The 17,745-nt window shown below is 38.9% G+C and overlaps 1 protein-coding gene across 6 annotated transcripts in view; it reads right to left on the bottom strand.

Moving 5' to 3' along the window:
* Positions 1-17,745, bottom strand: part of BICC1 (BicC family RNA binding protein 1) — a 332,934-nt gene that overhangs the window by 12,930 nt on the left and 302,259 nt on the right. For 4 of the 6 annotated variants that reach the window (XM_065521082.2, XM_005565807.5, XM_005565809.5 and 1 more), the window contains 6 exons: positions 17,578-17,734; positions 15,382-15,547; positions 12,038-12,077; positions 11,598-11,752; positions 4,801-4,957; positions 1,073-1,233 (listed from right to left, as the gene is read on the bottom strand). In XM_065521082.2, the coding sequence (XP_065377154.1) occupies positions 1,073-1,233; positions 4,801-4,957; positions 11,598-11,752; positions 12,038-12,077; positions 15,382-15,547; positions 17,578-17,734 (836 nt within the window). The remainder of the gene's footprint in view (positions 1-1,072; positions 1,234-4,800; positions 4,958-11,597; positions 11,753-12,037; positions 12,078-15,381; positions 15,548-17,577; positions 17,735-17,745) is intronic. The other 2 variants (XM_005565808.5, XM_074000790.1) reach the window with 1 other exon arrangement.

Raw genomic sequence — 17,745 nt, forward strand, 5'->3', positions numbered from 1 at the left:
AAGACAAAATAGATATATTATTTAATGCATTGATTATGAAAGGCTTATTCAGCTTAGAAAATTCTTGGTTAAATGAACGCTAACTCAGATGTAGGAGAAACAGAAAAAAAAAAACAATACCCTAAAATTTAATACACACGACAATTGCTCTTTCAGTGTAAAAAACAAAAATGTTCAGCATTTAAACTTAATAATTTATTGGACCATGGCAAGCACATTGAATTTATGATACAAAGTGCCTAGTAAAAACCATAGATTCTTTATTAACTGACACATGCCTAGAAATTACTAAATCAGATGTTCTCTAACATAAAATTAAGCCAACTAGCATCACACATGGACCATGTCTTGATTTGAAAAAGACACAAATGTATAGAACCATTTTAATTTTCTGACACTTTGAGTTAGCTGTGCCCCAGTAGTATGAGAGCACTGTTAGGAAGAATCATGCCTGGGGCCTCTTTTCTTTATGCCAGAACATAATAGGATATGGCTAATCAGTTTGATCAAAATCCATGGTCGTGATTGTTCAGTAGACATCTCAGTTCTGTCTCAGTTCAGGTAAAACCCAAACAGTAAGTTAATGAATAAATGAACATGTTGAAAAAAACATATATTCTGTGAGAACAGACCTCAGTATGACCAGGATGAGTCAAAAACAGCCAGGGATATTTCAGATGCTGTTATTTACTTGTAAGTGCCACAAATAAAGATAACAACAGATTCAAAATGAAATCATGTTAAATACAGACTTGTTGCTGACCTTAAGGGAGCTGTGACTACAAAAATTCCTATGAATCTATACATCAATTGGGTTTTATTGCTAAAACTGTTAGACAGCTATTGTACATTTTTCTGCAAGTATGATTTTCTCTATTTCTGCTATCCTGTGTTTACTAGGTGCACTAAATAAGAAATGAGATGACATTTTTCTTAGTAACAAGAACAAGCTATGAGACTTGAATAAATGCTCAGTGAAAGCATACTCATAGGTCAATAAGTGATTTCATTCCAGAAGTCATCATACACACAATCAAAACAAAGATACTTGGGAAAATAAATAATGACTGACCTCTTGTTGCTGGAAGACATCTGTGTATTTGCCCAGGCCCAGTTTGCTGAAGAGCTCAGGGAGGTCAGAGCCTTTGAAAGAGCTATTTAGGTTACAGCCATTGCTTCCTGTCAGCGAGGAAATGCAGTCCATGTAATTGCTACTGCTGAGATAGTGTTCCGCTGAAAGGCAAAGGAGAGACAGGCTTGAAGTGTAAATGCCCAGAGAGAACATGGTTTAATTAAAGGTTTTAATCACCTCAATATTTCAACTTTCATTGTTCAGCTGAATAGAGCAGTAGCTGTAGAAATACAGCAATCCTTTACTGAAATATTGGCTTTTCATTAAGGAAGTGCTGGTTATTGCTTTCAGGGAGGCTCTCGCCATTTAAAAGGTTACACTTGGGAGGCAGAAATTCAGCAACAGTGCCTCTGTAGTTAATAATCATTCATCATATTCTCCCTGAGTAGTCAGAAGCATTTGTTGTTTATAATTGATTTGATGTGAATTAAATGAGGAGCTGGAAAAAAGATCCCTGGGACAAAATAAAGGTACAGAAAGTTATTGCAAGTCCAGGTTCTGTTGGATGGCAGGGTGGCTCTCTGTATCTACACCTGTGCTTTCCTTTGGTCAAAGGAATTGTATGATATTGCAACACATAAATGCTGCTCCCTAGAAAAATATAATTGGGTAGCAAGGTCACAAAACAGCATACTTCCAAAATTAAGAGTAATGTATGAAGTGATAGGAATGATGCTGGGGTTCCTGGATTTAATTTAGGACAAAAATAAATCTGTCTCTGGGCAAAACTTTTAAGACAGCAATGCTGAACTTTGCCTTGGTTCTGCAACTGACTTGGTCGGCAAAGGTTTCAACAAACTGTCTGTGCCTCTCAGACCCAGTGACAAGCAAGTGCCGGTGATGGACTACTGAACCAAGCCAAGTAAGTCACGCGCGCACACACACACACACACACACACACACACAGAGCCTTGGAAATTTTAGCAGAGTACAGGCATTCTACCTCACAGACCAATAATGAGCTCTTGCCTGTGTGGGAAATCTGTCTTCTTACACCAAGGATGTGGCTTCAGGAGAGGACCCCAAAGAGGTGAGGGAGGACGACACTGACCAAAGCCAATCAGATCTGTCTAGTCTACTCTGGGGATCCATGCATCTGCCAAGTCTAGGAATCTTGTTCTGCATGGCTTTGGGTGTCATTGATCACTTTCTCCAGTTGTTTTCATCTCCCAGTTGAGATGTCCTTCATGATTCTCAAGTGGAAGGCATTTCCTGATAAGGTTTCTTTTTCTCTTAAAGATAGCTGTTTATCTCTTGGAGTGAATGTGTAGAGAAAGGACCCAAAACCAAACCTCAAGATACTGAGTCCTGGGACACTCCACCATTTAAAGGTGAAGCAGAGGCCCCAAAGTCATAAAAACAGTTTGAGGAGGAGTGACTATAGAGGTACTGGGTCAAAGGTGACAAAAAGCCACAAAGTGGACTGCGATAAGGAAATTGGGGTAAGTGACCACAGGATGTGGGACGTGACAACATGAAAGTGGCTAAAAGGCTGCCCATATAATTTATGGTCCAAATGATACATTTACTTTTTTTTTTTTTTTTTTTGAGAGTAAAAGAGTTACTGAGAATTATGCTGCAGCAAATGGTATAAATAGGGACGCCCAGGGAAAACAGAAGCATTGGTGATCTTGACAAGGGTGTTAAGAGAAATTATCTAAAACTGTGCTGTTCAATACAGTAGCCATTGGCCACACATGGCTACTGAGCACCTGCAATAGGTAGTGGGAATGAAAATGCTCTGTCAGTACACAATACACTGCAGATTTTAAAGATTTTCTACAACCTAAGGAAGAATATAAGCTATTTCAAATAATTTTTATATTGATTACATATTTAAAAGGAATCTTACATATGTTGGGTTAAATAAAATATATAATTAAAATGTTTAAAAACAAATGTTTGAAAATAAAATGTTCATAGTGATAAATGTTCAAAATAGCCTATAACTTACTTTTACTTAATTTTTTTTTTTTTTTTTGGTCTTAACAACTTGTAGTTTCTAGAGTCTCTCCTAAACTCCCTATACCCTAAAAAAGGTGACAAAACCCAAGTAACTGTGCTTCATTAATCTTTCCTTTTTATTAATGTATCCTCCATCTTAATCCTGAACTTCAATTCAACTGAGTAGTACAGTCAATTTAATTATCCAATGTTAAATGAAGGGAAAGGAGATAAAGATAGAAAAAGAGAAGCACCAAATGAACATATCTTGGGCTAGAGACTGGACATCATTTACACCCCTCCATCTGTGCCTGGCACCAGCCTGACTCTCAGCTCGATCATACTGTCAGTGGTGGGGTATCCAGCCAGTAACTAATGGGGAGTCTCCAGGCTACTATTGACAGTGCATTTAGGAATGAAATAGTTGACCGTGCTTTCTTACTTAGACTAGGCCAACAACCTGATTACTCCTTTCAAATCTGAGACTCCTGACAACACAGTTGACATGACTGATAGTAACGTTAACAACTGACTGTTACTGAGTGTCTACCATGCTCATCTAGATTGCCTTGCTTCAAAGTGTCTTCAAATATTCTGCATGTTTCAGGATTCCAAATGTGTGAAAAACCCTGAAAAAAGGCACTGGGGCATATCTTGTGATGACAATATCAGCTTTCATCTGTTTATATAGCCCAGAATTATGGTGCTGTTGTAGATAAAACAACGGGCTCATGCTGAGTCTCAGCCAGATTTGCTAAAAGTCAGAACCCCCATGCTGTAAGTTAATTTTTTTCCTGTTTATGCTAATTCAGCAACATCTTGTCTATTTACAAAATCAAACCTTGCTGTTCATCTTTAGTAGCCACCTGCTGGACAGTCTTTCTTCAGTGGTCTAAGATGCTAATTCAATCACATTTTTCTCAACCATTTTTTTTTTTTGAGACAGGGTCTTGCTCTGTCACCCAGGCTGTAGTGCAGTGGCTCAATTACAGCTCACTGCAGCCTCAAACTCCTGGGCTCAAGTGATCCTTCCACCTCAGTCTCCCACATAGCTAAGACTACAGGTGTATGCATACCACCGCACCCAGCTTTTTTTTTTTTTTCAATAGAGATGAAATCTCACTGTGTTGCCCAGACTGTTCTCAAACCCCTGGGCTCAAGCTATCATCTCACCTTCGCCTCCCAAAGTGCTGGGATTACAGGCAAGAGCTGCCATGCCTGGCCTCAACCACTTTCTTATGTCCTTGTCTTTCTGTCACCACCTGGATGCATGTGTGTACATTACCCATTGATGCATTCATTTCATAAACTTTTACTGAGCACCTACCTACTAGGTGTCAGTCCACTAGGCATTTGGGAAGAAATATTCAACAAGGCAGAGCATAACAGAATACCTGACATGTGGACACTTCATAAATGTTTATAAAATGAACAAATACAGTCTCTGGTTTGTGGAGCACAAATTTCACAGGGAGATACACATAGGTAGATAAGTAATTACCCTTAGGTACAGCAAGTGCTAGAGTGAAAGCATGCACAAAATGGAGTGAGGGGAGAGAACCTCTCCTGCTTCACTGGGAGAAACGAGGATGGCTTCACAGAGGAGATGCCATGTGAATTACACCAAGCACTTGAAGTCAGAGAGGCCACAGTGATACTCCGACCCAAATAAACACATTCTAATCTGGGGATACCTAAAAGTGTACATAAAACACAAAGCTCACTTGATTTGTTTTGTTTACGCTTAGGGCTGCCAATAGAAGCTGCAAATTCACTATGACTTCCAGGTCCGATTCCATTTCGGTCTCTCCAGTTATCAGATTCACTTCCACTTCCCAAGTGCTCGCGACTGTTGGACCGTGAAAGGGACATCGATGAGCCCTGTAAACAGACAAAGCCAGATAAGGAAATGTTTAATCAGGTGGGTTTCTCAGGGTGGGAGGAGGAAAGAATCCACATGACACCACTGCCGTTTACTTCTCTTGCCAACCACTGCACTCGTGAGTGTTGACTCTCAGGAACGAAGGCTGTGAAACCTGCCTACAGCCTTTGCCCTGCAGCACCGAGGACACTTGGTAATTTACACAGTGAAGTCTTTTTCCTCCATTATGGGGAGTAGATTCTGAGGGAGAGTCCTGAGAGACCCCAGTATAAATGATCCCTTCTATAAAATTTGGAAGAGTGGATGCTGAGACTCCTTCCAATTTTGGAGACCACAAAGCAAATCTTCCACCTGGTAGAGCAAAGGTTCTCTGCCTTGTATCACACAAGTAAGAGAAATGGTGATGTGGCAAAGCTGGCTTCTCAAAATGCTAATAGAGCCCGAGGTTGGAAGGGGACCTGTCCTTTCCCCTGCGTTACCCTCCCCTAAACAAACAAGGATACAATCTCTCTAACAAATTAGATACCTGGAATAATTTATCTTTTTAAATTCTCCACAATAAAAACAAAAATAATTTAAAATTTGCACTGAACTTGCATTTATTCATCCTTTTATTTATTTTATCACTATATTATAGACACCCTACTTGGTATTACCTAGAGTATTAAAGTCAAGATTCTCTGATTTTCAAAGTATTATGTTCATTAGGTAATTCCAAGAGAATCCTTTACTGTTCACTCAATAAACTTACTTAATTCAATCTTGCAATGGCAAAAAGACAGCTCACTATGCCCTCCTTTAAAAATTTCTTTCTTTAGGGCATCCTGACACCCCAGGCCCCAGGTTTTCCACCTACCTCCCTGTGTGTCCTTTGGAGGATCTTCCTATTTCACATTCTAAAATGTCAGATTACCCTGTACCTGGTCCTAGGATCTCTTCCCTTCCCTCTGTCTACTTTCTTGTTAAGTAATCTTAAGTCTTTTCAAAAAGTAATGACAATAGTGACTCCTAAATTTCTAACTCCAGATTTGACTTCTCTGTTGAAATTTAGAATCATAGGCCAGGTGCGGTGGCTCACACACCTGTAATCCCGCACTGTGGGAGGCCAAGGTGGGTGAATCACCTGAGGTCAGGAGTTCAAGACCAGCCTGGCCAACATGGTGAAACCCCATCTCTACTAAAAATACAAAAATTAGCTAGGTGTGGTGGTGCATGCCTGTAATCCCAGCTACTCAGGAGGCTGAGGCAGGAGAATTGCTTGAACCCAGGAAGCGGAGGTTGCAAGAGCCGAGATCATGCTACTGCACTTCAGCCTGGGCAACAGAGTAAGACTCTGTCTCAAAAAAAGAAAAAAGAAAAAAGAAAGAAATTTAGAATCATAGAGGTGCCAGTCTGACACTGCCACTTTCCTGCCTGACAGGCATCTTAAATTCAGTGTGCTCGAAACCAAGTTGTTGTTACCCATCCCCATCAGCTACCCTCAAACTTATTCTTTCAGAATTCCTATATCCCAACTAGTGACTCTACTACTTACCCAGCTGCTCCAGCCAAAAGTCATCCTTGGTTCCTCCTTTCCTCAACACAGTCAATCCCTCAGCAAGTTTATCAGTGTCATCTCTAAACATAGCCCAAGTCTGCCCACTTCTATACACCTCCACAATGTCCCAACTGCCCCCTTAAGGGCCATTTTAATTCTACTCTTGCTGCTTATCCCCCTATAATCCATTTTCCATAAAGCAACAAGACTGATTTCTTAAAATGCAAATGAAAACAAATATGCCTGTGTGTAAAGTGCCGTGACGTATTTCTACCGCGCCTTACCATAAACTGACAGGCTCCATGATCCAGCCTCTGCCTCTCTCCAATCTCTTCTCTGATGCTGATGTTCCCCCACCCTACCCACCTCAGCTTCAGCAACTCACTGGCTGGTTCCAACTCTGGGAGATCGTGCCAGCTGTTCTCTTGGCCTACTACTCTTTCCCCAGATCTTCATGGCCTTTTCTTGGCATCTAGGTTTTAGCTTGAATGCCATTTGCTCATAAGGTCTGCTTTATGATTACCCAATCCTAAGCGGTTCTGTTTCGTACGTAACAGAGACTCTTGTAACCTACTGCCTTCTAGTTTGTGTTTCCTTCTACCCACAAGAAAGCTCCATCTGCGAAAGAAAGAACCTTGTATTCAAGCACAGTATTACTAGTGTATAAAATTGTGTCTGTAACACATTAGGTGCTTAGTATTTGTGGAATTATTGAATTAATCTCAAAGACTCCTTTTCCTACAACTATGGGATACCTTTGCTAACTTCTGGGAATGGGTATAGGGAAATGAAGCTTTCTGAGACCCAAAACTGGCATTTCCAATGAAAGTAGCTTTATTATTTGTACATCTTTGATAAAATATCTTTAATATTTCTACTCCTAGATTTGTAAGATTTAAAATAATCGGACAACCTCGTTACTATCAGTGCTAAAGAAGTTGAAAACCATCTTTGATTCTCAATGCAGGTTTTTATTTGCTCCAAGAATATGTGACCATTACTCATGCTTTTAAGAGAAGGGTGGCAAAAAGGTAAAGAAAATCCCAAACCTCTTTGTAGCTGTATTGATGTGACACAGTTACTGCAGGTCAAAGCAGCCTTTTGTTTGACTTTTGGTATCCCAATATAATATAAGGGGACAGGGTCATATTTTAGAATCTTGGAGAAAACAAACAAAGCTTGAAAGTGCCTGCTTCTCATCTAAGGGATCTCTTTGAAATAGATTAATTTCTCAAAGCTGCCCTAAAACTGAAAAAAAAAATGTTCAAGCTGAGCTTCTCAATAATATTGAATACAGAGTTTGAAGTATCAGATTCTTGCCTCAAGCGAAGTTGCTACAGCAGGAAACATTTGGTCCGTGGCACACCGAGTGAGCAGCCCTCACCCATCAGGACCTATTGGTCAAACATGCTTGCTCTTTTTATAGATTGGCATTCTCCTTGTTCATTTGGCTTTATTTTTCTTTCAAAAAAGGAAAAAGTAAGAAAAAGGAAGGTGTTTTTAGCTACTCTCCAACTTAAAAATATTAGTGCCATAAGCATAGATGTGGTCTCTATTTTAATAAAAATCTCCCTCTCTACTTTTCCCCAGGCCCTTCCCCTCTTCCTTATCTATAGAGGCAATACTCGCTGGATGCTCTATTTCTGATCCTTCTGAGCCATGGAAGAATAAAGGAAAAGACACACACAGCCACTGCTGCAGAAAATCAGACCATGCTATGTGAGGGGCCCTTTCTTACATTTCAAAGAATTTGGGATACATGAGGAAAAGCTCAAGTCTAACTTATATACCAGGGAGAATCTAGAACACCATTCAGAAAAAAGAAAAAAAAAACCTGATCATATATTTCCATTAGTAGCACTTAAAGAGGCAGTGAAGAAAAGCATATTACATGGTCAATGTCCATGCTGGAATCCAGCAGGTCTCACCCACTCTCCCTCCCAAATTTCAATGTGAACACCAGCCAGGATGATGGGGCAGGCTAGCCCAAGATAGCCAAAGCAAGAAAAGCCATAGGAAGAAGTTCAACCATAGTGTCAGAGGCCCTGCACATTTCTGCCCAGAGAAAGTGATCTGTGATCTACCTGTCCTTGGGCAAGTGCTGGAGCAGAAGAGCTTTTTGGGCTCCTCTGCCTATTGCTGCCCTTATCCCTATAGGGTTACATCCCTTTACAGCAGTGTTTCCTGTGGGACACGCGCATCACAATTATACTAGATTCTTGCTGAAAACGCAAATAGATACCTGCTTCTCACTCCCTACCTTTTGAGTGAGATCCTAGCAGAAGAGTCTGGATTATTATGCTCTCTGAGTGATTCTTATGTTCATAAAACTACGGCAACATGGCTCTAGATCACCACCCTTTGCTATGGACTCTCTTGGGTTAAATCATTAGGAAGAGGAGTATAAGTAACCTTAAGTAAGACACTTAGCCATTCTGGGCCCCTTTCCTTACTAGGAGTTTGTGGGGATTGAATAAAATTGTAGATGAACTAAATGAATGTGATTTAAGATAATTACTACTATTATCTTAAATTCTTATGTGTTCATATAATACCCTAAGATATTCCTTTGAATATAAAAAAACATAACTAAGTTGAGTGTGCAGAAATACTTCCACCAATGAGCATTCATAAACATAATTTCATCTTTCAGCAAGCCCTTGGTTTTCTTCAGGATAAAGTAAGTCCTCCACTGGAAATAGTAATAGCCACTCAGTATCAGTAAGACCTGGCCAGGCGTGGTAGCTCACTCCTGTAATGCCAGCACTTTGGGAGGCCGAGGCAGGTGGACTGCTTGAGCCCAGGAGTTTGAGACCAGCCTTGGCAACATGGTGAAACCTAGACTCCACCAAAAATACAAAGATTAGCCAGTCTCATAACCTGGTCTTAAAATGAATAAGTAAATAGATTAAAATTTAAAAATGAAAAAATTTTTAAAAATTTAAAAGAACCTCATACATGTAATCCTAGCACTATGGAAGGCCGAGATGGGCAGATCACTTGAGGTCAGGAGTTTGAGACTAGCCTGGCCAACATGATGAAACCCTGTGTATACTAAAAAAGAAAAAAAAAATACAAAACTTAGCTGGGCGTTGTGGTGCGTGCCTGTAATCCCATCTACTTGAACCCAGGAGGCACAGGTTGCAGTGAGGCGAGAACGCGCCACTGCACTCCAGCCTGTGTGACAGAGTGAGACTCATAATAATAATAATAAAGTAAAATTTTTAAAATATCACTAGGCCGTGCGCAGTGGCTCACGCCTGTAATCCTAGCACTTTGGGAGGTTGAGGTGGGCGGATCACCTAAGGTCAGGAGTTCAAGATCAGCCTGGCCAACATGGTGAAACTCTATCTCTACTCAAATACAAAAATTAGCCAGGCATGATGGTGGGTGCCTGTAATCCCAGCTACTCGGGAAGCTGAGATGGGAGAATTGCCTGAACCTGGGAGATGGTGATTGCTGTAAGCTGAGATCGTGCCACTGCACTCCAGCTTAGGGTGGCTGAGCGAGACTCCATGTCAATAATAATAATAATAATAATAATAATAATAATATCACTAAGAACTGACAACACACCATGCTAAGCACTGGATGTCTTGTCCAATGCCCTTCTCAGCAGAACCTGAACGAGACACGATTCAGATGAGTGAAGTCACTCGCCAAAGCCATACATCTGGTGAGTGGTGGTTATCAGAACCCTGCACTTGACCACTCCATTACTGAAACGAACATCATTTTCAACTTGTCCTACTGTTGGTCTTAGAAACCAGAACTGAATGAGCATTTCTAAGGTAAATACTTCATCTATGAAACTATCAGAACACAGTCAACCTAGCACACTTTACTCTTGTCAAAAGCAAGGACGGGCTGAAAGGAACAGCCATACCGTGCATCAGGTGAAACTCTAAGAATGAGCACAGCAGTTTTATGGTCCCTGCTAACAAAAGGAGATGTTTATTTTCTCTCTGTGTTATAATGGAAGAAAGAAGAGTGTACCTCCTAGAGCCTCAACATTTTTCATAATGGTTCCTACATTCTGCTGCTGAAGGTAACTTCAATCTTTAAAATACAGGCTGCCAGGCTACTACTATAACTCTGACAATGACATTCACAGGAGACTCTTTCTTTTAGTATTTCAATAGTATTTTCTTTTTGACTTACTCAAAAGAGACAAAGAAAAAAAAGCAGCATGTTTGCTTTTGTGTTTCATCAAGAGCCTAATTTATTACAAAGAAAATGGGTGGAGAAAAGGTCAGTCTACAAACTCTAGTTATTAGACTAACAATTATGAAACCCTTAACCAATATTTGTTTTTTTGGCCTACAGTGCTCTCTCTGGTTGAACACTGTGACTCTTGGATTAATCATTTTCATCCATGTTTGGGTTTGTACAGTCTCCCAGCATCGTGCACATGTGCACACTCTCTTGAGCCCCACCCCTACTCCCAAAGACTTAGAGCCAAAATCTGATACTTTGAAATGGAAAAGGCCTGCTTGGTGAATCACGTGTAGCCTGGCTGTGGAGTATGGAACTCTCCATCCCTTCCATATGGTAGGAATGCCAGCTTCCCAGTCTCACCCCGAGCAGGGCAGCCAACATCTGGGAAACATAAAAATTCTGGAGCACTTGTTTGAGATACTTCTTGCTGTGTTCTTGGCACATCTGAGCACACTGAATTTTTAACTCATATCTGAAAACCTATTTTTGTTGAATATTTGCCTTTTCCCCCTATGGTGACCTTGCTAGTGAAACCCTTGGATAAAAGGACTCTTTATACATTTTTATGGAATGTTACATCTGCCTTTTGCTTAATCTCAGCCCTATGCTTATCATTTATGACACATCCCACCCTCAACAAAAACACACATCTAAATTTACATCTCTTTAAGAGCTGATCAACAATTTTGAGAAAATACAGATAAAAGATCATAATACACAAGAGTGTATCAGTTTTGTAACAGTATCTTTACAGGAATAGAAATAAAAACAAGTCACCACTAATCATTTTCCTTTAGGTACATAAAGAATGAGTGTGGGGAAGGACTGTCCTGTTTTGATGAGAGAACAGACAGGAAGATTGAGTAGGACATGACTCTACAAACCTCATAAGTGGTTGTCATTGTGGGCTTATAGGACACATGATTGGCCCTTCTCAACTCCTTGATAGTTTCAGCTGGCATGGATTTAGAAAAACCCAGACCACTCCAGGTATTTGTGGGCGTTCTGACCTCCGTCACCACTGGTTTCTTTAACATAGCTTTGGAAACAAAATAAAACCAATGCTTGGTATGTTTAGTGCATTTCTTAAATAAAATACTGATGATAAGTGTCATTTCTTTGATATTTGTGAAGAAATTATCACTGAATGTTATTTCTCAACACACCATTCAACAAAATGTATTCAGCAGAATTTATGCAACTTGAACCCAAATATTCTAGGTTTCTTTTTATGAGTTTTCAAGTTCTCAATTCACCATGAGTACTCAAAAAACATTTATGAGTGTACTAAAAAACAGTCAAGTGTTATTAGTGCATCATATACCTTTGGTGGCTAATAGCTTCTTCTGTTCATAGTCAAATGCCTGAAAATGAAACAGAAAATGCCTTTATTGACAGTCTCTCCAAATGTCATGCCATGGTTAGAGAACAAAGGTTTTGACTATGTTCCAAGAATCTGCCTGAGGCATACACCAAGCTTTGCACAATAATGTCACAGAAATCCAAGGTAAGTCTGTAAGTTTAAACATGCTTCCAACACTAATTAACGAGTAATAATAAATTACCACTTCTGACTTTAAGAGTTAGAATTTTTCCTTAAAAAAAGAAAAAAAAATCGAATTTACCATAAATACCTAGCAGTCCAGAGCCAATGTCTGCTAGAGTATACTACTACTACTAATAATAATAATGCAAGTTTTGAAAGAATACATTTCCAAAATGCTGTTCTGTATCTATTGGCCCCCTTAGGGTCTCACAAATCCCCTCTTCATTTAGGTAAGCATGGCCTGAAATGGTATGATGTCAGGATACCTTAAGAAATTATTTAACCTAACTGGCATAGTCTTTGCTTTTGAAGTGAGATAAATGGCAGATGTCTAACTTTAATTTATAATGACATTAAGCAATGCCATAAAATTAAACCTAGTTACCATTTATTGCACAGGGCTAGGATAGCACCATTGATTCATTCCATTAAAACTGAATGAATAACTATGATGTAGTCAAGTCTATGTGAGGACCAAGATAGATCATTTTGAAGAAAGTAGTGCAGATACAGCTACATTTCAAATCTTTTCTGAGAGTTATCAACTCTCCAATTTAGGAACTAGCTAAGACTTGATGTAAGCATGTCTCAAAGGCCTAACAGAAGGACCAAGGACCAACTGGCAAGAGCTCTTTAACCAGAAAGACCATATCATCATATATAAGGTACCTATATAATCTATGTCTGAAACAGGACATTTCTGAAGGTGAAATGTGCCGTGAATAACAATTAGGCCAGGATAATAAAAGTAAACAGGGGCTGTCCCAGACAAACAAGGACATGTGATAACTAAAAACATAGCCATGTATCAGGAAAGCCAGATTTTTAGATAATATTTTTGATGAAGTTTTTACATCCTAAGACTAAAATGGTATTGGGAGTTAAAATCAAGTTTTAATTATTAATGCCTAAAGGCAAGGTATACAGAGAATCTAAATTTACTCGTCCAACAAATATTCATTGAGGGCCTACTGGTTAACGAGACTATGCTCAGTTTTGTGGAAGAATACAACAACGAATCAAAACAGCTTCGAGGACTTGCAGTTTTGTTTTTTTTTTTTTTTTTTTCAGATAGAGTCTTGCTCTGTTGCCCAGGCTGGTGTGCAGTGGTGCAATCTCAGGTCACTGCAACTTCCACCTCTCGGGTTCAAGCTATTTTTCTATCTTGGCCTCCCAAGTAGCTAGGACTACAGGCACCCACCACCATGCCTGGCTAATTTTTGTATTTTTAGTAGTGACAGGGTTTTGCCATGTTGGCCAGGATGGTTGATGGTCTCGAACTTCCAAACTCAGGTATCTGCCCACTTTGGCTTCCCAAAATTCTGGTATTACAGGTGTGAGCCACCGTGCCTGGCTGATTAGAGTCTTAGGAGGGTTGGGAAAGAAAAATAACTATAAAATAAATTAGAAACTGAGATAAGTATAAAAAGAGAGCTGGGGATATAGCACTCCAAGAGCAATCAGGAGATAGAGATCATTTTCAGCCAAGGAAATCAGGGAAATTTTTAATCTTTCTCTCTCTCAATGTTCAGTGAATATTGTCATTGATTTCTTAGTGATTTTAAGAGTTAACTGTTCACTAACGACATAAATACATCTAATTAGGCTAAAACTCAAACATTAAGAACATGCTCATCCATCCTAAAAGAAAGAAACAAGAAACTGGTTCACTGCAGGTATAAATTTGATGGAAAAGGTGACAAGAACCATAAGACAAAAACCATTAAAAGATTATAAAGGGGATTTGATATTTCTTAAATAAATTGTAATTCATATTAACTGAAAATACATCCACCAGAGAAAATGTAGTAAATGTCTTTTTTATTTATTTTTAATTTTTGAGACAGGGTCTTGCTCTTGTCTCCCAGGCTAGAGTGCAGAGGTGTAATCTTGGCTCACAGCAAACTGCCTCCCAGGCTCAAGTGATCCTCCCACCTCAGCCTCCAAGTAGCTGGGTCTACAGGTGCATGCTACCATGCCCGGCTCATTTTTTAGAATTATTTTGTAGTGATAGGGTTTCGCCATGTTGTCCAGGCTGGTCTCAAACTCCAGGACTCAAGCAATCCACCTGCCTTGGCCTCCAAAAGTGCTGAGATTATAGGCGTGAGCCACCGTGCCCAGCCTTAAATGTCTTTTTTAAACACTGACACATTATAAAGGCCATGGCTTTTATTTTTTAAAAAATCATAGAAAAACTTAGGAAAATGTTCCAATGCAAAGCATTAAAAAACAGACAAGGAGGACTAAACTGCAGATTGCACTGGAATTAAAGTAATATAGTTTAGCTCCATGAATTAATTTCTTTGACACATCTATGACAGCTTTTCTGTTCCTAGGATTTTGTGGAACGTTCTTCCTCTTTTTTGGTGGTGAAAGATAAAATAGGTAAGTCTACTCAGCAATTCTGGTCCGACATCAAATGTTTACAGACACCTCTAAAAGCACAAAGCAAAAAATCCTTATTTTTCATATTGTCATCTATACGGAAATCAAATTTCTGCATTTTCATGGTCAACAGCGTATTCTGAGTAATTAGCCTAATAGTTTGAAAATGGATACATGGAAAGTTCCTATTGAGGAAGTTGTTTAATCACAAAAATTATTTAAAGGAAGTTGTCTTTTAATCATAAAACATCTGTGAACCAACACAATCATCAATAATATTCATCATCTACTTTCAAAGAACACTCCACATTAGTTATTCTCATAACTATCTTTAAATGGCACCAAACACATTTATCATCTTCATTACATAGAAAATAGTATATCTATTTATCCAAGACTATGTCATGAAGCAATAATACTTAGAAATGCAGTCCTGCAAACCCATTTAAAATTTTTTTAAGTAACACATGAATAATGTTATTTGCATAAGATAGTGACACAGACCATTCTGCACCATTTTAAATATATTTTAAAGAATTCTCACTTAAGCTAAATACTGCTTTTCATTTTTAATGTTTATAGCAAACTAACTGCTACCTATATATTTAAATTTCATTTTGAATGTAGCACAGAGGGAAAACCTAATTTCTGCACTACTGCTGAACACTCACTGAATTCTTCACACCAGAACCCAAACATATGACATTTGAAATGCTTTCCTATTGTATTACCATTACCTGCATGTTGACGTATGATGACCGTGGGGCAAGGTGGGCCCTTTCGGAGTTTTGCTGGGCAGCTGCTGCCCTCTCTGCAGCGCGCTCACTCCCTGGAGCTTTCTTGTCAGCCAAAGGGCTTTCAGTAGCACTCAGTTCAGGGTCTGAGAGCAACCTGTCAGTGCTGCTGTGAAATAAGAGTGTAGAATTTAACACTTCACTATATATACAAATGTACTGAATGTTTCCTATGTGCCACATTTACTATGCATGTTTATCACCATCAGCTATTAACATGTATTCTCTCATTTAATCCTCACAACAATGCTATGACACAGGTATTATTGTTATCCCCACTAGCGGATGAGGGAAGTACATTGTCCAAGATCATACCTCTAATGTGACCGGTAGAGATGGAATTTGAAATCGGGCACTTTGACTGTAGGGGTAAAGCTTGAAACTATTTCATGATGCACATTCAAACACAATATATACAGTATATGTGGTATACTGCATATGACATAGAGGGAATAGATGTACAGACGAGATTTCTAATTTTTATACATCAAGGAGATATCAATGATTCATGCATGCAAAGTCTAAACAGAGATCCAGTCAATTTGAAGGCATGCAGATGATCCAGTTCATGTGTATGAAATATGTATATGATATTGGTAACAAATAAATGTAGCAGATAAATAAATATTCTTCAAAGTCTGTTGAGGGGGACAGGCAGAACATAAAAGTGCTTCTTACAATGAGCAGCAAATACGTGAATAACAACACATGATATGTACAGAATGCATACATCTCAGGTTCAAATCTAACTGCACCTTAAGCTCAAATAAAACAGGGAATGCAATATCAATCAAGAACTGGTTTGTTTATTCATTCATGATTTTATTTGTTCAACTATTCAGCTGCTGTGCCAAGGGAATTTAGAGGAATTTAGAAAAGTACTTTTGGAATACAAAAAGAGGGACGGTGAACTTTGCTTGACAAAAGTTGACAGAGGCTACACAAAGGACATTTGAACTGGGAACTTAAGAGCATCTGCAAGTTATCTGGTGCCAAAGGCCAAGAGAACAGCAAATCAGAGGGAAGGGCATAAGTAAAAGAAAGGAAGCATGCAACACAGACCACTGGTGGATTTGAAGCCAGAGTGTGACAAGATTAGATCTGTTTTTGAAAATAAATGGCTGGAGCAAAATAAAGGATAGATCAAGCTAATAAAAGACTGGAGGCAGGGAGATCTTTCTGGAGGCTTCAGTTTAACCCAGAAGAGGATGATGAGAAGGTTCAGAACACACTCAGTGATGACAAGAATGGGTATCTATTTTAAACACTTCAATAGTTTCAAGGAAGTAAAACTGTTTCTCTAGTCTATAACAACATTAATTTGGGGTATCAGCACCATGTAAAGAAAAACACAGATAAAGGAGAACTGGACAACAGTGGGTAATAATGATTGACCAAAGAGTTTATAAAGGAAAATGGATTTTAGTAAGAATGGGAAGAAATAAAACTATGTATGCTAATCTTTGCATAGAGACACTCTAGAACGGTATACCAGGAACTAATAAGACAGCAGAGGAAATCAGGTGGACGGAATAGGTGGGAACAAAACCTTACACTGTAGAAACTGCCCAAAATACATGGAGAAAAAAAAAAGAAAGAGTAAGGATGACACACTTTAACTGTGCTATGGTAAGGAAGAATTATATTTAATATTTAATACAACTTATGTATTTATGACCAAAGTGATTTGGAATAAACAAAGTCATGATAATGTCAAGCATTTATTTAAAAATTTGCAATTAACTACCTTGGGAAAAAAGAGCCATGTAAGGAAGAAATTCAAAGCCAAATGAGGGAGGATTCACAGTGGGAAAATTTCTAACAGCAAAAATCAGAGAATAAAAATGGCTCTGCTGATTACTGAAGAGCAGAGAGAATGCTACAGTTTCAGAGTAATACAGATGGTTTAGAGGACACAGATATAAATCAATTCATTAAATGGGGAAGGGACTACAGAGAAGAAAGAGAAGGGTGAAAATTATCAGATATTATTCCTTAATATTTTTTAAAAAGATAAAATGAAAACACCCATGGATGAGATCAAACATGACTTGAATCCAAGAGTACTAACTATAGAGTTGAGAACAAATATACGTCATTTCAAAAAATCAAGGACTCTTTTAAGATTAAAATACATACTGTAAGTGTGAGTTTTTCGTGCCTTGCAATAGTTCTACTGTCTGCCTTTTGGCACAGGAAACCTTGGAGGAACACATCATCTGTTTCAAGTCACCAGCATTCCCAGAATGGGAAGGACTTCGAGGCATGCCTACTTCAACAAAAGCATCATTACAACCTGAGGAGGAG

Source organism: Macaca fascicularis, chromosome 9 (genome assembly GCF_037993035.2).
Source record: "Macaca fascicularis isolate 582-1 chromosome 9, T2T-MFA8v1.1".
Lineage (NCBI taxonomy): Eukaryota > Metazoa > Chordata > Mammalia > Primates > Cercopithecidae > Macaca > Macaca fascicularis.